The sequence below is a fragment of the Gastrolobium bilobum genome, unplaced genomic scaffold (genome assembly GCF_033153095.1).
Source record: "Gastrolobium bilobum isolate Gb01-03AN ecotype WA unplaced genomic scaffold, APGP_CSIRO_Gbil_v1 utg33886, whole genome shotgun sequence".
NCBI lineage: Eukaryota > Viridiplantae > Streptophyta > Magnoliopsida > Fabales > Fabaceae > Gastrolobium > Gastrolobium bilobum.
The window spans coordinates 182086-203772 of record NW_026898003.1 but is presented as its reverse complement, the minus strand read 5'-3'; the positions used below and the strand labels follow the sequence as shown (position 1 = coordinate 203772).

General features: G+C 34.8%; 1 protein-coding gene across 3 annotated transcripts; it reads left to right on the top strand.

The window, feature by feature from the left end:
• The first annotated feature begins 1368 nt into the window (after positions 1-1368).
• On the top strand, positions 1369-7855 carry LOC133312101 (uncharacterized). Of its 3 annotated transcripts, none has more exons than XM_061513253.1 (7): positions 1369-1493; positions 1562-1623; positions 3898-4031; positions 4544-4686; positions 6224-6295; positions 7266-7364; positions 7452-7855. In XM_061513253.1, the coding sequence occupies exons 1-7, from the start codon at positions 1433-1435 to the stop codon at positions 7619-7621; spliced, it is 741 nt and encodes a 246-aa protein (XP_061369237.1). In that variant the 5' UTR covers positions 1369-1432; the 3' UTR covers positions 7622-7855. The 3 variants fall into 3 exon arrangements, with proteins under 3 accessions (XP_061369237.1, XP_061369236.1, XP_061369235.1); XM_061513252.1 differs by having other exon boundaries at positions 7446-7855; XM_061513251.1 differs by having other exon boundaries at positions 7443-7855.
• Positions 7856-21687: the final 13832 nt, after the last annotated feature.

The following is a 21687-nucleotide window of genomic DNA, read 5'->3' as shown; positions in this document are numbered from 1 at the left end:
CTTTACCTCTGCCATACTTGGCTCTCAAAATCTTAACCCAAAGTTCCTCCTTGTCAGTTAAGATTTTCCAGGCCAACTTATGAATATAAGCCTCATTTTGAGTACGCAATCTGATAATACCAAGACCTCCCATTTCCTTCGGCTTATACATTGTGTCCCAAGCCACTAAATGAGCTTTATTAACACCCCAAATGAAGTTCCGTTGAAGCTGTTCAATCTCATCACACACAGAAGTGGGAAGAAGACCATTCTGCATATGAAAAGAGGGAATAGCACCAATCACTGATTTAGCCAGAGAGACTCTCCCCGCAAAAGATAAACTTTGATGCTTCCAGCCATCAAGTTTCTTACGAACCCGATCCATTAGATCAGCATAATTTGATTTCAAATTACGCCCTTGCCTGATAAAAGAGCCCAGATATTTACCAATGCTACTAACTCTTTTGAACCCAGAGAGCGCAGAAATTGCATTTGCAGTTGCATCAGATGTATTGGAAGAGAAATAAATGGTAGACTTATGAACACTTATACTTTGACCAGACATTCTGCAAAAAAGATCTAAACATTCCATTATTACCTGCATTTGCTGCACCGAAGCTTCAGAGAAAAGGACAATATCATCTGCAAACATGAGATGGGAGATTGCTGGACCACCTCTACACACTCTGATCGGTTTCCACACACCACTGCCAACCCTTTGAGCAATAAGATGAGATAGCTTTTCAAATGTTCTCTTATTTGTCACAAACAATCTTAAAGTACCTAAATACGAGTTCAAATATCTTTTACTAGTGATATTGCATAAAGTACTTACATATTGATATATATACCTAGATAAATTTAGGATGGCCAAATCGTCACGGAGGCTGAAATTATTGAATCAAAGTTCTCTCCTCGATCCGCTATCATTACTTCGTTGGCGGTCCATTAATGATTATTTCTCCATTCTAGGATGTCTATAATAATAATAATGAAAATTGTATCAAACCCAAATTTTATTTTAATTTCTATTATAAATATTTCTAATTTAAGATATTATTTTATTACACAACAACTTCATAAATAAAAAGTGACTATGTAATATATTTAATTGCTTGTAAACTACAATTGAGCAATTTAATTTGTACAATTATTTTATAACACTCATGTTGGTTTTGCTAACATTTATAAAGAGGGTTAACTTGTTATAACTTTAACTTAGTCTGAATTTTTTTTCTTTTTTATTTGGGTTTTCACTGACACAAGAGATAAAGTTGATATTAATGTTGATGCCGATATTGAAAATTAATGTGATATGAATTAATTAATTATTTTTATTATTAATCATTAATAAATTTTAATTTTTAGAATATTTGTAATTTGGTTAGGTTTAGCGTCTGTTCAATTTCTGGTTCATGTTCTAAACACTGAGAATACAAGGAACGACGAACACATGGACATAGCTATCTTCTCTCCATCCTCGCTCTTCTCCGAAGAAGATGACACTCCTACTCGTAGTCTCTCTTCTTCTTCTTCTTTAACTTTCGGTTTCCATCCCTAACTTCTGGGATTCTGAATGCAGGCGAGGAAAATGCAGAGACCCTGGAAAACTATGTTGAGAGGAAGCACCAGTTTCCTGGAATGGTAAAGTTTTCATCTTTAATATTAGCAATAGCTGTTTTTGCATATTCATCATGTGGGTTTGTTTTGGGGAATGTCAAATTCGTAGTATGTAGATAATTTTAGTTTAATTGGGTACTATTTGTGGATTTAGCTGAATTTTATTGTGCACTTTGTTTCGGGTTCACTTTACAGGAGCTGAGTTTGCAGTTGAAATAGGTGTTTGTTTGTTTTAAATTTTTTTTTTATTGGGTTGCTTAGTATGAGAGGTTTGTTGCTAGAGGAGCTGTGAACTTAAAATGGCACTGGGGTAGATTTGCCTCAATGGAAATGCAATTTAATATGTGTTGGAAGGGTCAAAATTTGGGCTGAAGGGTTCTACAGTGAGGAAGACGGAAATGTTGAAAGCTAGTGAATAATGTTGCTTAGTTAATTGGAAATGGGGATGACCTAAACATGTAGGGTCTCTATAATCTTAGAAAGCCGTTGTTTTTTTTAGAATTTATGCCCTTATCAGGCAACCCATCCATTGTTTCAGAAAAATTAGGTGTGCTAAGCCGCTGGGATTGGTTTAGTGGTAAGGGATTTAGGTAGTTTGCTTAAGGTCATAGATTTGAACCTCAAAGCCACCATTGTTTCAAAAAAGAAACATTAGGTGTGGTTGGTTGGGATGAAAACAAGGGAAGTAAATATCAATATTCCCTTGCTTCCTGGGTATGAGAGTAAAGGAGTAGAGATGAAGTTGCCATCATTGCATTTATACACAGTACAGTTTTTTTATCTCTTAATTAGGCTATAATCAAAATGAAATTTTAATGTCAAGTGTTCAAATATAACAAATAAATGTTTGCAATAATATGCTTCTATAATTTGCTCATTGAAGGATAATATGGTACATAGATTTTTTCTTCACCAATTTCAATGTAACCGTGCTAGAGCAAAAATAAAGGGCAACCTAGTGGTATAAAGCTCTTGCTCTACGCAAGGTGAAGGGAACAGCCAGATCCATTGTGTGGGTTTATAGTAGCCAGCCTTACCTTATAGTTGCAAGAGGCTGATTACATGATTCGACCCTGTGACCTCTGGGTCACACGGCGACAACACCTACAGTTGTGCCAAGGTCCCCCTTCATAACTGTGCTAGAGTAATGAATATATTTTTTAATATTTACTTTTCATTCCCTTATCTATTTTCCACCATCTCACTTTCTCTCAATTTCACCCAGTACTCCAGAAGGCATTGAAACTTTTCCTCACTTCAACTATTGCATCATGTAATAAACTAAAACATTGTAACAATAATTGGGAAAAGGATTACCAGTACTTGGGGCCTGTTTGGATGAGCTTTTTTTCAGTCAGAAGTTATTTTTTTCCCTAAAAAAAGCACTTTTATTCTAAAGTGTGTTTGGATGCTGCTTCTAAAAAAAGCAGAAGTCATAAAAAAAGCCAAAAATTTACTTTTTCCAGAAGCTAAAAATTTTAGCTTCTCAAAAAAGCAAAAGTCAAAAGCTAATTTTTTTTTTCAAAAAATAAATATTTTTTAAAAAATCTAAATAGTTTTAACTTTAATGAAAAGCACTTTTAAAATAAGTAGGGCATAAAAGTAACTTTTTTTTAAAGGCAATCCAAACGCACTCTTGGTCCCATATTATCCAAATAACTGTGCTGTGGTTTTTGAGCAAGCTATTATTTGAAGTGTGTTGTTGACTGAGAAGGTTCGTGATTAAGAATGCTATCAGCCTATCAGGATGCTGCACACAGTTTGTGTTATGATCCAATTGCAAGGTATAGGATTCGAGTCCTACATTAGAAGCATGGGATTCTGATTTGAGGTTTATATGGACTTGGCCTCTCCCACCCCAATGGCTACCTTTGTGGTGGTGTGGTTCTCCCTAGGTTTGAATTACGTTGCCCTACTTTCTTGTTGATTAACGTTTCAGCTAGGCCTGCCCACTAAGAGGGCCTCACTATTAAATCAATAATCTGACAAGGTATTATATTGTAGATTTTGTCTACTGTACTTCATGAGTATGCCTGTCTATTTTTGTGGAGCCAATTTTGCTTTTGCTGTTCTTTCTGTTGAGACTGTCATTTTGCCTGTGTACTGTATGGGTGGGTTTTAGAAAGACAAAACTTTAGTTGTGTTTTTTTTTTTTAATAAAAAAATCCTTTGGCTTTATGCTTTATAGCTCAAGTTTTTGAATTAGACATGCTAGTTTATGCAAGTACTTGAGGAATTGTTAGCACGAACTTGCATTGTAATGGTCTGATTTGCTTTATGCCTTAATGTTTTATGCAGGATTTGATTATCCGAGAATTTTCCTTTCATCAACTGAATGCCAATTTACTCTGGCCAGGGACATTTGCATTTGCAGAATGGTTAGTTCAGCACAGTAAATGCATTGAAGGACGGCATGCCATTGAGTTGGGGAGGTATTTCAATTACTTGTAAATAAATTTATTTGTCTAAGCTATAGTTATTTGCAAAAAATAGAAGTCTTGCTCAAAATTTTCGAAGTGAAGGGATCTTCGCTCGATCGCATGATGTTTGCATCAAGTTGTGCATCTATTTATAATCACTCTTGGTTGAACTTGAACATTTTATTTTTGTGACTAGAAGACTTAACAGCTATCTCTTACAGAAATGTATTACCATTTTTGTAATTAGGGATGGAGCATTGATCCTTGTTGGGTGATTAAATTAAAGAGGGATTTATGTTACCATGAGATACATGTCACTGAAAAGCTTGTGATTTTAACAAACACTGTAAAATAATGAACTTAGTTTCCATATGTTTATCTCATAGTTTAGCTCACCAGTCATCAAAACACCCTGAATAAAAAATGAGCCCTTTCATGTCATATGATTTCATATCTTGTGTAGATATCTCTCCACATTTCAGATATTTGATTTTTTTTCTTTGCTCATGTTTGTCCAATTTCAGTGGCACAGGTGCTTTGGCCATATTTCTCCGAAAATCTTATAATCTTGATATTACAACTTCGGATTATGATGATCAAGAAATAGAGGAGAACATTGCTCACAACTGCAGGGCAAATACAATACCTGTCATTCCTCACATAAAGCGTTAGTCTTCTTTCAATTGTCCTAGTTGTCTTTTGCTTCTTAATTAGCTACTGCGAAGGATTCCAAGGTAGTGATTTTTTGTTTTCTGGGTAGTTTTTCCGTACTGATTGTAGTTTAAAATCTTTTATGCCATAAAACAAATATTTTTGTTTGATCCTTATCATTGCTTAGTTAACATAACTTGATGCCTATAAATGAGGATGAAATCTGATTGTTATGCCTTGACATTCCCCATATGTGGATGATTTTTACTCTACATTTTCTTGATTGTGAAAAGCACTCCAGAATTCCTTTGTATCTTTAGAACTGACTAGTCATACATACTACCTTACTTGGTTTGCATCAAATTTTCTCATTTGTTAGAATTAAGCATATGTATAATGAATAGCATTAGTTGTAACTACTTGTACGTGCTAAGTGCTGATTAGCTCTAATATTGGAGATGATTTCTCTTATAATTAATATTGTACATAATATAAGTATGTAGACCTATCCGAGTAAGCCTGATAAGTTGTGTCATAAACCAACTATCTCAAAAGCTTAAGCTGTTAGGTGAAGGTAGAGGAGTGATTTTATATTATATTTCTAATACGCTCCCTCAAACAAGAACCCATTAGACTTGAAGGGTAGACAATGCATAGACCCACCTACTTGTGTTAAGAAATTCAATAATATTTATTAGAAGATTATTAGAAAAATGGGGCAGTAAGGATTATACTCTGGACCTCTTGGTCACAGAGGCCTTGATACCATGTCATGCAACCAATTCTCCTAAAAGTTTAAGCTGTTGGGTGAAGCCAAAAGCTTAAGCTGTTGGGTGAATGCTCATTAATGGTTTTATTATATATTTCTTGCAAGTTGATTGCTCAATTTGATGTACTTATGCCCTTCACTTATAATGTTGACAAAGATGATGAACAACATGCCCTCTCATCTACTTTTTGCCTGACCATCATGTAACCCTAACCATAGCATGTCTCCTTCTAGCATGTACATGTCGGACATATGTACTAAGCATTATGCAAAGGTATCAGGAACTACGCAAAGCATTATGCAAAGGTTCAAACATGCTATGGTTGATGAAATGGTTGTTTCACACTCTAGTGATGCTTGGAAACTTGTCCCCTACCTTGTGGCAAAATGATTGTTGGATGTCACTTGTCCGAGAAAAAGGTTCTTTCAAACAAGATTTCTATCGGTTTTGTCAATTAACAGCCAATTAGCTGGTATATTTACTAATTCCTTTGAGGGGGAGTGTTGGAAATAAGGACATGGCCACATGTATAAGTTGTTAGAATTAAGCACATTATAATGAATATATTCGCTATTACTGACTCGTAGGTGATGAGTGCTGATTCAATACAATTTAGGAGTTGATTACCCTTATATTTTAGAGTTAACATAATATAAATATATCCATATGTAGACTGATTAGTCACAAATATGCTCCCTCTAATTCTATATGATTTAATATGTTCTTTGTATTGCTATATATTCTCTGATTAGTTACAAAAACTAAATGTGCTTCTGCTTTCAGACACCTGGGGAGACAAGTTTCCAAATTCTGACCCTGACTGGGACCTGATCATTGCGAGTGATATCTTATTGTGTAAGATTATTATCTTCTATTCTACTATCTTTGTTAACCATTATCCTTTTTTAAAATAAATATTAATTCAGTGCTACTAATGCAACTTATCCATCAAGGGAATAGCTTAAGAATTATTTGATGCGGAAGATAGAAAATAAAATATCCATTGCCTACAGTGCTTACTGGTTTGTACACCATTAAAATTACCACTAATATTCCTTGCAGATTGAAATATTTAAAAAATTAAAGTTACTAGAAGGAAAAATAGCAAGATCTCAAGTTCTTATTCAAATTTCTTGAGTTCTCTGCTGAGTTGGTAGCACTTTATAAATAATTATAAATAATTGTAGTGCTGTGACAAGCCTAGTGCATTATTGATCTTCTAATTGTGAAGATGTTTTCTGTTATATTATGATTTTAGATGCAATGTCCGTCTATCTTGAGCTGTCACTAGGTGGTGACTGTTTCTTGGAATGCCAAGATTGGTGAAGTCGAAACTGGCATGGATCTAATTCGGGAACCATTTTCTGAATTTTATGGTTGTTGAAAGAAGTGAACTAGTAGTTTCTATTGTCTTTTTCTTTTCAAGATAATGATTTTCTTTTCATTAAAGATAAAATGATGTTAAATTGTAATACTTGTTTAACAAATATTCAAATATGTCAATTACTTTCTTCATATTGTAATATTTAATTGTATTTAGATTTGTTCTTGTGAACCTAAATGAAAATTTCTTGTTGAAACATTTAGAAGAAACTACCTTTTCAGGGAGAGTGGATGGCATTTTGGCCCTGACCGCATGTCCACTTTAGGGTTACTAGACAATTTTCCTGATCATCATGCTCTGGGAATTGTTTTAATTTGAGTTTCTGATCTCTTTTCTTGTGGAGTTCTATCCTCTTTCGTATCTTTCATAAAGAAAAGAACAATTATTTGTGATGAAAGCCGTCTCTAATATGTCTCTCTCACATCTTGAATGTTTTGGTAGATGTGAAACAGTATGCAAATTTGATACAGACCATTTCCTTTCTTCTCAAATGTTACAAGCCCAGAGATAGGAAAGCAGTTTCTCCAACTTTGAATGATGGTATTTAGTTAGATTCTCTTTTGATCAACATGCTTTAGCTGCTCAAGTTTGCATCTTTACTGAATCTTGTGGTGGCAGGAGATGTAGTGTTGCCGTGGCCTGCCTTTTTAATGAGCTGGAGACGTCGAATCGGGAAGGAAGATGAATTGCTTTTCTTCAATGGTTGTGAGAAAGCTGGTCTAGAAGTGAAGCACATTGGATCCCGTGTATATTGCATCAATCCCATAGGAAATGAGAAATCAAACACAGAAACTTGATTCAAGAAACTAGTATTCAAGCATGCCTAGGAGGAGAATGAAATGGAAATTGTAAGGTTGGTCCATTAACAAAGTTTCCTCAGGTCATAGTTAGCTTCTGTAGTTTAATTTGCAGCTCCTATTTAATAACAGTTATATCCACCTTAAAACTTTCCTTTAATTTGAGCTGAGAGTAAATATTTGTTGAGATATATAAAAATCATTAATGTAGCTTCACCCAACAGCTTAAGCTTTTTGGTTGAATTGGTTCTTTACATGGTATCAGAGCCTCAATGTACCGGGTTCGATCCTCACCGCCCCTCACTTTCTAGTAGAATTTCTTTCTTCGTACAAGTAGGTGGGCCTGCATTATCCACCCTTCAAGCCCAGTGGGCTTTCGTTTGAGGGAGCGTGTTGAGATATATAAAAATCATTAATGTAGCTTCACCCAACAGTTTAAACTTTTGGGTTAAATTGGTTCTTTACAATATTCATTTCTTGGTTTTGGTTATAATCACTGTTAAGATCATGTAACTTTATAAATCTCTTAGTTTAGTAATTCAAGGTGGAGACATTTGCTCTCTTAGTGTAACTGCGTTCCTAGTATGCTTCCCTTGAAAATTATCATTATTTTTTAAGATTATAAGTCTGGTAATTTAGTTGAGTGTCGAGCCTTCTATCACATCACATGCGAATTACAAGGTTTGGTGGATCTCCCAAGGATTGGCATGGTGTCCCTTTTTTTTTTTGGTTCTTTTTTGCTAACTTAATATTAATTTATAACGTCATGAGATATACGGTATCTAAAGAAAATGACTCTTGCAGTGACTTTGTTTTTGCTGAAGATGACAAAGCTGATATTTCTTTTTTTTTTTGGTGGTTGACAAAGCTGATATTTTAGCCACACTGGTGTGGGGTTATTATCTTTTACATGTACGAACCTTTGGAAATTTGACTCTGTAGCTTGAGCTTGTTTTGCTAATGGTTTCTTTTAACGAAAATGTTTCTGTCGAAAATTTTCGACGAAAATATTAATTCTGTAAAGAATATTGATGACAATTTTTTTTTCATCAAAAGTTTTCGAAAGAAATGTGTTTCGTGAAAATTTTTGATAGAAATATTTTTCGTCAAAAAATTTCGATGAATATCTTTTTTTGTGAAATGTTTTGACGAAATTTATATTCCGTAAAAAAATTCGACAAAATTTATTTTTCGTCAAAATATTTTACAGATATGTTTTCCGTAAAAATAACGTGAAACAATTTCTATAGGAATTATTTCGTCTTGAAAGTTCCAAAACAATGAAGATTCTTGCAAGAAATAGTTGGTCAACTATCTATAACCGGGAGAAACAAACGATTACTTATATAAATAGCACAATCCAACAAAAATCCATTTTGAATTTGTTAAAAAACTGTTTTTGAACTTGATAACCGGTTTTGATTTAAAACCGGTTTTAAATTAAAACCGGTTTTAAATCAAAACCGATTATGAACCATAAACCGGTTTGGACAGATTAAAAACCAGTTTTTTTTTAAAAAAGTGGTTCGGTTTAAAATCCAAACCGTTTAAAACTGGTTCGTTTCGGTTTTTGACAATAACCGAACTGAACCGCTCCATGCACTATGTGAAACTGATAGAGCAATTGAGTAGAAAATCAATTTTTTCATTTATTGCTCATATGTTTTGTTCTAGAATTGTTATTTTCTTTAGTCAATAAAATCTGTTAAACTTTTATTTATATTGAAATGAATTAAAATCAATAAAGAGTACTTATTTAATAATACTTAAATATATACTTGTTTTGAGTATATACATTATATATATATATATGAAAAAATATTTCTCAAGCAGCTTGAGATAAGTTTATCTCCGGCTATTCCAAAACTGCGTCGTTTTATTTAATTATTTCTTTATTTTAATTGATTCACCTTTGAATGGTTATGATTCTCTTTTTCTCTCTTCCTTTATCACCATTGATCCATCTTTGTACAGTTATGATTTAGTAGCTTGAGAAACGATAAGCCCATAAATAAATATATATATATATATATATATATATATATATATATATATATATATATGTGATTTTAATGTTTCTAAAGCAAAAGTAGATGAGTTATTTACATTTGCGCCCAAAACGACGTCATTTTGGGTTAAAAAATTAAAAAATTAAAATAAAAATATATTAAAATCGTGAAATAAATTATAATTTCAAAAACATCTTGATTTTCACCTCAAAACGACGTCATTTGGGGCTTAATGTAGATAAATTATCTACATTGACCGTAGAAAAACGAACTCTCTATATATATAGGAAAAATTAAAAATTCAGTCACTAGACCGTCCAGTGCACTAAGTTCTCCCGCGAGAACTTAGTGCAATAAATATTACATTGGTGTTCTTCAGGTGTTCTCCCAGGAGAACATAGTTATAATTTTACTATAACTGTGTTCTCGCGGGAGAACATAGTGCACTGGACCGATTTTTACATTCAGTCACTGTACACTCACTAAACCCTATATATATATATATATGGGAATTAATTTTCTCATTTTACATGAGGAATATTTCTCATGTTACACTCAAAATATATGAGTGGGGTCCACAAAAAGGTGGGAAGACAAAAAAGTCAAGATGGGACCCACTCATGTATTGTGAGTATAGCATGAGAAAATTTTCTCATGTAAAATGAGAAAACTATTTCCCTGTATATATATATATATATATATATATATATATATATATATATATATATATATATATATATATATATATATAAGTAAAGATCCTTTTATATTGGTGTAAGTTATACTTTCAATCTTGATCATTGATTCTATTTGTCTCTAACGGTTCTGATTTATTAAATATTTGAGCCGTTACATGCAAGCAAATCAATAATCAAGATTTAGTATAAAATTTCTTATTTTTACACCGATGTAATAATATCTCGCCCTTGTATATATATTGCTTCCATAATCAATGTATTTCAAATTACATAAGCATTCCTTTCTAGTGCCACAAAAGAATTAACAGGTTGTCGAGAATATGAGAGAAGAAAGAAGAAGAAGTAGAAGGAAACAAGTTACTTGTAGAGATTGGCGAGGGTGGCATATTAGGATCAAGTCATCTTTAATTTGAATGAAGAAGAGGAAGCTTCGTAGAAATTGCGAAAGTGATCAGGAACACACAGAGGCATGCGGTGTTCAGAAACACATGCATGTGGGGGCATGCTTGCAGGTGAAAACAATGTGGCTATTGGGTACGTTGGAAGGTGAGGATTATATATATATATAGCAAGATAGTGATGGGACTGCAACCCATTATGGTGATGTTTTTTTGGATGCAAGTGATAAGGTGATAAGAGTGGGAACTGAAATAAGGAGTTTGAGAAGTTAGGGAGTTCTCAAACATCAACCTCTATTGATAAGGACAACAACAAAAGGACATTGATATTATTTTGTCTCTATTTAGCATGTGAGCCTCTCAAGGCTTAGCCTTTGTGACAGTGAGATATATATATATATGCATACAACATAACATATATTATTTATGAAGGTGCGGTTATATATAATGTATAGAAACATTTATTGTCTACCAAACAAAACAATAGAGCATCGATTAATGATTATGCATGGTGCTACACCATTTCAGGGAAGGAAAATTAATTTTTGGTGGGATTTTCTGATGCATTAATTCAATCTGAGGTAACAATCATGAAATGACAATTATTTTTTGAACACAAGGAAATTTTTAGCATATCTTTTTTTTTTTTTTTTTGATTTAGCATATCTTTCTTTAGTAGAATGAGAGCTACTCCTTTAATAAAAGTAAGATAAAGTGGACATATATGATATTAATCATAAAAGAATAGGTAGAATAATTTTTTTTTCAACTTTAGTTACTGATTAACTAAATCTTTGGTACAACCACCGAAAATATTTTCGGAAAATTTCTTTGTAGAGAAAAAGGCTCTGGTCTTCCAGTAATAGGTATTTTCTCCCACGGTTTATGCTAATTTTATTTCCTCCAAGTTTACAAGGTTTTAACGAGGAGAGAGATTATAGTTATGACCTCTTTTTCTTACTACTAAATCGTAACCGTTGATTTCCGTCAATTAACGGTTATAATTTATTGGGTCAATATACTTATTAATTAATTATTAATTTCTAATGAATTATAACCGTTAGATTAATTGAAATTAACGGTTACAATTTAGTAATAACTGTTGGGCTTCCTCCTTCAATGCTAAGCCCAAGTCCATTGAGGGGTTTTCCAAAAACTCTAAACCTTAAACCCTAAAATTTCACCTCCTCTATATATTCATTAGTTGTGGGTGGAGGCTAGGTTAAGAGATTAGAGAAAAAAATTTAGAGATAATTATTTGATTGTTTGAGCAAAGCTTCATGCTTTGCATTTGAGAGATCTCTAGAGAGAGTTTGAGTGAAACATCTCTAGGGTAGTTTGATTATCACCATTGTTGGAGAGGTTGAGTTAACCACCACATATGTGTATTTGATTCTTTGTAACCATTATTTTCATAGTGAATTTTTGATCTGGACTAGGTCCCGTGGGTTTTTACTTCTTCATTGAAGAAAGGTTTTGCACGTTAAATCTGGTTGTGTTCTTCTTCTTCTTCTCTCTCTCTCTCTCTCCTGTTTTTCGTTTTGATTTTTTCACTGCGCTGCCCGACTTGGTGAAGTTCAGGCCGAGGTATTGCCGAGATCAGGAGCTTGTTGATTGACTTCCGCACAAAGGCTGCTTAGTCGAGCTTGAGGGAACCGAGTTTCCAACAGTGGTATCAGAGCCCGAGTTCGACGGGTTCTGAGGGAGAGGAAATGGAGACCAGTGGCATAACCAATGATGGAGACATGTTCAAGTTGACCGTAGATAATTTCACCTATTGGAGACCGATGATGGAAGATCATCTCTACTGCAAAGATTTACATGAGCCCATTATCCTTGATGAGACACCGGCAGGCAAAACTGATAAGGAGTGGGAGATCCTAAGTCGGAAGGTGGTAGCCACGATCAGAAAATATATTGATAAAAGCCTCTTTGAGCACATGTCAGAGTTCACGAACTCGTATGAGTTGTGGACGAAGCTGGAGTCCATGATTCAGAAGAAGACTCCCAGGAATAAAGCATACCTAGTTCGCCGACTTGTGAAGCTTGAATACAAGGACGGCATGAGCATGATTGAACACTTCAACACCTATAAAGGTATTGTGAATCAGCTGTCAAAAGCTGAGATGAAAAATGATGATGAGATGCAGGCTTTGCTGCTGTTGAGCTCGCTGCCAGAAAGCTGGGATACTCTGGTGGTGACTTTGAGTAATTCAGCTCCAGAAGGAAAGTTGAAGATGGATGTCGTGACAGAAAGCCTCCTGAGCGAAGAAGTCAGGAGAAGAGAACGAGGTGTTTCGAGCACGTCTGAGGCCAACGTTGCTGAGAACAAAGGAAAATCCGACTCCCGGGGTAGAAGCAAAAGTCGGGGTCGAGATCGTGATAGAAGAGGAAAGTCCAGAGGTCGGTCAAAGCCGAGATATGAGTTGAAGTGCTTTTACTGTGGAAAGACAGGTCATAAGAAGCCAGACTGCTGGACCCTGCAGAATGATGAGAAGAACGACTCTGTGAAGCCGGATCAGATTATTCCCAAGAAGAGGGAAGACAAGAGCACTACTGCAGTGGCTGCCAACTCGAATGTCGAGATATTCCTCCTTGACGAGGATAATTACTTGAATGTTGCATATGATGATTGCACCTGGATTGTTGACTCCGGTGCCTCCTTCCACGTTACTCCACACAAAGGTTTTTTCTCCTCTTACCGAGGTGGTGATTTTGGAGTCGTGAAAATGGGAAATCAAGTGACCAGCAAGATTGTTGGTGTCAGTGATGTAACTCTGACCACAGATGTCAGATGCCGACTTGTGTTGAAAGATGTAAGGCATGTTCCTGACATGCGTTTGAACCTAATCTCGGTAGGCAAACTTGATGATGCAGTGTTAGTGAACTACTTCGGTAGTGTTAGATGGAAGCTGGCCAAGGGAAACTTGGTCGTGGCCCGATGTAAGAAGGAAGTCTCCTTGTATGTGATGCAAGGAAAGATCAATGACGGAGAAGCCAATTCTGTCCGAAATGAACCTCGGCTATGGCACAAGCGCCTCGTCCACATGAGCAAGAAAGGACTTCAAATCCTGAACAAGAAAGGATTACTGACCGGGTTGAAAGGCCAAGCGTTGGAGAGTTGCACGCATTGCCTAACTGGAAAGCAGCACCGGGTTTCTTTTGTGAGACCGGATCAACCCAGACGACACAGGTATATTCTTGACCTCGTCCATACTAATGTCTGCTCCATGTCGGAAAGATCCCTTGGAGGAGCTCAGTACTTTGTTTCATTTATTGATGACCACTCCCGCAAAGTGTGGGTATATTTGTTGAAGTCTAAAGACCAGGTACTCCAATCCTTTAAAGAATTCCATGCAATGGTTGAAAGGGAGACTGGCAAGAAATTGAAGGTGGTTCGATCTGATAATGGTGGTGAGTATTGCGGCCCTTTTTATGCATATTGCAGAGCGGCCGGGATCCGACTTGAGAAGACGCCCCCAAGACTCCACAGTTGAATGGACTTGCTGAGAGGATGAATAGAACTATTGAAGAGAAGGTCCGAAGTATGTTGTCCAATGCCGGATTGCAGAAATCATTCTGGGGAGAAGCCGTCAAAACAGCTGTTGACTTGATCAACCTCTCACTATCACGGCCACTTGAAGGAGAAATTCCAGAAGAAGTCTAGACAGGTCAGAAAGCGGCCTATAATCAATTGAAGGTGTTTGGATGCCGAGCTTTCATGCATATCCCTAAAGATGAAAGGACTAAACTTGATGCAAAGACCAAAGAATGCATTTATCTTGGTTCGCCGAGATGTGAGTTTGGGTTCCGACTTTGGGATCCAATCAATAAGAAGATCGTGAGAAGCCGAGATGTGATCTTTCATGAGCATGAGAACATTCATAACATCTCGAAGCCCAAAGTCTGAGTTACTGTCAGACAAGAAGAACCCATCCCTCCTGTACGAGCTGAAGCAAGGGGAGAAAATCAAGAAAATGAAGAAAATGGTGATCAGCAACAAGCTGAAGATGACCAAGACACTGAGGTCCGAGTTGATGATGAGATCCGAGATGAGAATGATGAATCGGCTCCTCAAGCTGAAGAACATCCGAGATATCCAACTTGAGAAAGAAAACCCTCTACGAGATACCCATCTGATGAATACACCGTTGTTGCTGAAGACGATGAGCCTCAGAGTTATGATGAGGCTGTAACGAGCTCAGAGAAAGAAGAATGGGAAAAGGCAATGCAAGACGAGATGAAGTCTCTGCACGAGAATCAGACTTATGAGCTGACCGAGCTGCCAAAAGGAAGACGAGCTCTGAAAAATAAATGGGTCTACAAGATTAAGAATGAAGAGAACAGGCAAAAGCCGAGATACAAAGCTTGGATTGTAGTGAAAGGCTGCAATCAGAAGAAAGGAGTAGATTTTGAGGAGATTTTTTCTCCTGTGGTAAAAATGACCTCGGTCCGAACCGTGTTAGCCATGGCGGCTTCGATGGACCTCGAGGTAGAACAAATGGACGTGAAGACGACATTTCTTCACGATGATTTAGAAGAAGAAATATATATGGAGCAACCTGAAGGATTCCAAGCTCCAGACCAAGAAGACTTGGTATGTCGGTTGAAGAAGAGTTTCTATGGCTTGAAGCAAGCACCTCGGCAGTGATACAAGAAGTTTGAATCATTCATGACTAATCATAAGTTTGAGAAGACAGAAGTCAACCACTGCGTATTTGTGAAGAGGTATGAGGCCAGAGATTTTTTGATCTTGTTGTTATATGTTGATGACATGCTTATTGTAGGGAAAGACAAATTGAGGATAACCTCCCTGAAAAAGGCGTTGAGCTCATCCTTCACAATGAAGGACCTCGGCCCTGCAATGCAGATTCTCGGAATCAAGATCATCCGAGATAGACAGAAGAAGCTACTGTGGCTGAGTCAAGAGAAATATATTGAGAAGATTCTGAAGAGATTCAGCATGGACAAAGCCAAAATAGTGAGCACCCCCCTTGCCGGACACATAAAGCTGAACCAGAAGCAATGCCCGAGATCTGATGAAGACAAAGATGAGATGATGAAGGTTCCTTACCAATCCGCTGTCGGAAGCTTGATGTATGCAATGGTTTGCACTTGACCCGACTTGGCGTATGCTGTTGGAATGGTAAGCCGATATTTGTCAAACCCCGGCAAAGAGCACTGAGAAGCAGTGAAGTGGATCTTCAAGTACCTCCGAGGTACAACCGACTTATGTCTCCGATTTGGAGAAGGCAAAGCCGAGTTGCAAGGCTACTCGGATTCTGATTTAGGGGGAGATTCCGACTCGAGAAAATCGACGACGGGATACATGATGAGATTTGTCAGAGGAGCTGTCTCTTGGAAATCAAGACTTCAGAAGTGTGTTGCAATATCGACAACTGAGGCTGAGTACATTGCCGCTACTGAGGCAAGCAAAGAGATGCTGTGGATGAAGAAGTTTCTCATGGAACTCGGCCATGATCAAGACAAGTACGAGCTGGGTTGTGACAATCAAAGCGCAATCCATCTTGCAAAGAATTCAACCTATGACTCCCGCACTAAGCATATTGATGTGAGGTATCACTGGATCCGAGATGTGGTGGAAGGTGGAGAGCTCGAACTCGTCAAGGTGCACACTGATCAAAATTGGTCCGACATGATGACAAAGCCGGTTCCAGCAAGAAAATTTGAAGTCTGCTGTGAAGGAGCCGGGTTGATGCTGAAGCCGACGCATTGAAGTCGGAGGGGGAGATTTGTTGGGCTTCCTCCTTCAATGCTAAGCCCAAGCCCATTGAGGGGTTTCCCAAAAACCCTAAACCTTAAACCCTAAAATTCCACCTCCTCTATATATTCATTAGTTGTGGGTGGAGGCTAGGTTAAGAGATTAGAAAAAAAATTTGAGAGATAATTATTTGATTGTTTGAGCAAAGCTTCATGCTTTGCATTTGAGAGATCTCTAGAGAGAGTTTGAGTGAAACATCTCTAGGGTAGTTTGATTATCACCATTGTTGGAGAGGTTGAGTTAACCACCACATGGTGTATTTGATTCTTTGAAACCATTATTTTCATAGTGGATTTTTGATCTGGACTAGGTCCCGTGGGTTTTTACTTCTTCATTGAAGAAGGTTTTTCCACGTTAAATCTGGTTGTGTTCTTCTTCTCTCTCTCTCTCTCTCTCTCCTGTTTTTTGTTTTGATTTTTTCGCTGCGCTGCCTGACTTGGTGAAGTTCAGGCCGAGGTATTGCCGAGATCCGAGATCAAGATCTTGTTGATTGACTTCCGTACAAAGGCTGCTTAGCCGAGTTTGGGGGAACTGAGTTCCCAACAATAACAAGTAGTAAAAAAGAGAGGTAATAATTATAACCTTGACTTGAATGAATCAATTAAATTGGACTCAACTTTGAAGACACAAATATCCGAAGGAACTTAACTGCATGGTAGAAAAACGAAGTACGGTTGAACGTTTAACATATCAATAATATCTGCTTAAAATAACAATATAAAATAGTGCAAAATTTTATCTTTGATTCGAGCTTGGAACTTGAAATTTAAAATTTAAAGCCTTAAAATATATTTTATTCGAGCTTTTCTATGTGAGTAACTAACAGCCTTAAAATAATGTAATTGATGACAAGCTCTCGCTGTGTGGCTATTTCCAAATAAATAAATCGTACCTAATTCAACCTAACCAAACAATGAAAAAAGTCTCAAAATACAGAGTGATATTTTTACCTACTTATGTCAAGTCAAACGCGGGAATGATTTCACTATATATGTCTCTTTTTAAAGATATCCCCGGCCGAAAAATTTGAATTATATATTCATTGGTAGATCAATGATTATAATTTTAATAATAAAATTCGTAAAATAGAAAAAAAAATTAATTTTAATTGCTTGCCACTGATTTATCACTGAAATTTTTTATATTATGTAATCATGTTAATTAAAAGGACACAATCAACAAAGCTTGACATGCTTGATAAATGGCTGAGTTCCTTAAACATATTGATAGAGGTTTGATCTTTGGTCATGTGTATAGAAAAAACTTTGTTGATAGAGGTAAAACTCATTTCGATGATCTCTACGCTTCAAAAAGATTAGTCTTTAGCATGTCTGCCGGAGAATACCTTGAGAAAACTAAAAAAAATGACATAATGATTGAGTTAAACATGATGAGTTTTAAGTAGATCACGTAATGCAAGACATTACCTTCTTAAGGAACATGTACATTGTGAACTAAAACCACCACGCAACTTAGAAGTTGCGTAGTGAATTTTTTTATTTTTTTGTGTCGAAACTCATCATCAAATTTTTGTTCAACGCGCATGAGATGTGCACATTCAAGTCAAACATGGGAGGGTAAGCAACTTGTACTATTTACACCCCTTTGCATGTCTTGCCATGCATGCCACATGGCAGACGTTAATTGGCCCTATGTGCAAATACGCACCCGTTCTTATGCATCTTGAACACATATAACCACGTTCACTACATTATTATGATAAATAGTTTCACAAACACATTTATGAGTTTTATTAATCTCATGTTAAAGGAGATAAGTTATTTCATGTTATAGAGACAAACTTGTAAGCTCCATCACCTGAAAAATAAAAATGAAAGAAAAAAAAAGGTGACACAGTTATCGAAGGGTGTGTAAGAGGGAAAATTATCTTATGTAGCATAAGAATAATTTTTTTTTCACATTTATACCGTAAAATGTTTTGAAGTTTATTTTAAGGGTTTTATAATTCTCATTCAACATGAAAATTAAAATCTTCCAACATACATTTCGATTTTCGTGCTGATGTGAATCCTACACATAATTTTTTCTAACATATGGATCCCATATATTTTTTGTCTCTATAATATAAGATTATAATTCTCGAGAATTATAAAATCCTTATTTTAAATGGGTCAAAAGTCCACTCCATTTAGCATTGTTGTACCAAGAAGATGCTGTTTTTTATGTTGACAAGCACTTACAAAGGTACAAAAGGGTAGTGGCCAGAAAAGAAGTGAAAACACCTCTACTTAGTTTGAATTTGAGTGACGACAAACCTTCAACTGAGGACCAATTGTGTAGAGACTAGCATAAAGCAAACTGTGACTCATGTTCTAATAAAAAAAAAGCAGCAAAAAGCGAACTGTGACTCTATCTATGAATGATTAGTCTCACTCAAGATCTTTTCAGTAAGACACAAATTATGAGTTTTAGATATTTTTATAGGGAAATATTAGTCTCCTTTTACATGCGGTAGCTTATCTTATTTTCTCTCATTTTGATTTCTGCATCTCACTTTTTTTTTTCTTTTAATGGTGGGACCCACCTAGTTTCTCTCTACAACATAAGATATCTATCTTATGTAAAAAGAGATCAATAAAACTCATTTTTATATTGATGTAAGTTATATTGTTAATCTTGATTATTTATTTCATTTATATTTAACTGTTCTAATTTACAAAGTATATGAACTGTTTGATACAAATAAATCAATAATTAAAATTTAATATAAAATTTCTTATTCTTATGCAGGAGTAAAAATAACCTGTCCATTTGTAATATTATTTGATTCGCTTAGTGGCCTATTTTGTCTTAAATTATCCAATTTCAAACGACAATATCTTTTCAACTCATTGTGCCTGAATCATCCAGATAGGACTTGACACCAAGGTAGTATTTGGTTGAAGGTTTATTTTGGGATTGATGGGAAAGTGTAAGTGGATATTGAAAAATACCATGTTTGGTTCAGATTTTTTCAAGAAATACCAGGCAAATAGGATAGATGGGAAAATGACTTTTGTGTTGATTTTTGGATGAAATTCAATGTTACAGAATACCACTTGAGATGTGGTATTTTGAGATAACTAGGGAAGTGAAAAAACAGGTGCAAAGTTTCTCCCGAACATAGATTTTGCATATTTAAATAAATTTTCCTGGTAATATTTGGGTCAACCAAACAACTTTTTTTACATTTTCCTACCAAACTCACTTTTCAACCATTTCCCTATCAATTACATTTTCCTAGTAATTAAAAACAAATTTCTCCCGAACCAAACACTACTCAAAGAAAAAGGAAGTCACAATCAGTCTTTTGAAGAAGAGAAATGCTTACACCCTCTTGGGATTTCTTCCTCCAATAAGATTTTTATCATTGAATTAGGTACATAAAATCCATGGTGTGAATTCTCGTGAATGTTTTTTTTTTCTACTTCCGAAGAATATAAAAATCTCTTAGAAGAAACACAAGGTTATTAAATTCACTGTCTTATGTGTTAAAAAAAGGTCTTAGTTTTAAAATCATAAATTTTTAAATGTTTCTTCACTTTTCTGTTTTTATTTTTTATTTTTTCAAGAAAAGCCTTCCACCGTTAGAATTGACCCTAGAAAAAGGTCTTAAGAAATCAACAGAAAGGTGACACGAAGATTAGATTGAAAAGAACATCAAAGTACAGTACGAGATTAAACTCTGATACTAAGCCTCATGTGTCCTACACCTTTATCAATTGAACAGTCTAAGGGTACATTTATGTTACTCAGTGCAGTGGCCATCAGTTTTCAGAAAAACAGTTTATCGTATACGTACTTGTTTCGTTACTAAATAATGATGTTGTCAATTCAATGGATAGTGACTACTTAGATCATGTTAGCGTTGATTCAACATAAACATATGATTGAGTACATCAAATAAATTTTTGGCTCAACAAATTGATATTTTTAAAAAATTCACCATGATTCGCATCTTAAATTGATATTTGAGTAAAAGTAATAATTTATTACTTTTGTGACGGACAATTTCATTTTATTTTTTGATATTTTTCATTTTCTACAGTTTGTTCACTTTTTTGATTAAATAATATAAAACTTATATATTCTTGAAAAAATTATCTATTCAATTTTTATTAATTAATATTATTTAAATAATATTTATTTATTAAAATCACTTTTCACATATCAGTATTTAAATATAAATCATTGTATTTTAAATTCACTTTTAATTGAAATTAATTTTGTGAAATTAAGATAATTTTAGATTATTTTTATGAATACTCACCTAAACTAGGAAGTTAGTATCTTTGGCTTAGATGGCTTCCCAATCCTAATTGGGAAAATTTTATATTTTTTATTATTCCTTTATAGTTATTTAATGCCTCAAGTCAACAGTCAAATTTATTTAAGCTCGATTCACGTAATCAATATTTTTTTAAAGCAACCTTCAGTATTTAAAATTGATTCACTTATATAATTAGTAACTAAAAAAATAGAGTTTGACCAACAGATAAAATCGATGGAATAACCTTATTAAAAAAAACCATCATACATGAATGCGTGATATAGGATACGATACAGACATTATCGGGAAGTTATAGAAAATAGTAGGACACGAATATCAAAGGTATTACCATATAAAGTATTATAATATAAAACAATGATATAAATATCTAGCTTAAATTAGAATAAATATAACATTCTTTCATAAATAATCTCTAATCATTATAAGCAAAATAAAATATTATCATTTATGTAATTAATTAGTTTGAGTATTTTTTATATTCAGGTAAAATATAACAATATAAATTAAAAGAAAAATTGTAATTGAGGAGATATGTATGATAATTTGAATAGAATATTAAAAGTACATATTATAAAAGAATGAGTATTCAAAATTATAAAAAAGATATTGGTAGCAAAGGAACTTGGTAAGTGAAAAAGAAATAGTTTCGGGTCGATCCTCCCATATTACTTTTGGAAGAGGTTTAAATATTTTCATCTTTGATCTGCTCCACACTCCGGATTAATTTCATAGCCGATTTAAAGAGTCGAAGATTGTAAGGATACCGATAGAAGCCAACTTGCCTCAAAAAGGTAATTAGAATTAATTTAACTAAAAAAAAAGAAAAAGAAGAAGAAGAAGATATGGATAGTTAATTTTAAGTAATATATATTTAAAATTAAAAAAAAT

What these genes read in the sequence shown, in the direction of transcription:
- LOC133312101 (XM_061513251.1), top strand. Translation starts at nt 1,433, where the DNA reads ATGGACATAGCTATCTTCTCTCCATCCTCGCTCTTCTCCGAAGAAGAT. An exon ending in CATGCCATTGAGTTGGGGAG is followed by an intron (nt 4,032 to 4,543) that starts GTATTTCAATTA and finishes GTCCAATTTCAG; the next exon opens with TGGCACAGGTGCTTTGGCCA. An exon ending in TTCTCCAACTTTGAATGATG is followed by an intron (nt 7,365 to 7,442) that starts GTATTTAGTTAG and finishes TTGTGGTGGCAG; the next exon opens with GAGATGTAGTGTTGCCGTGG.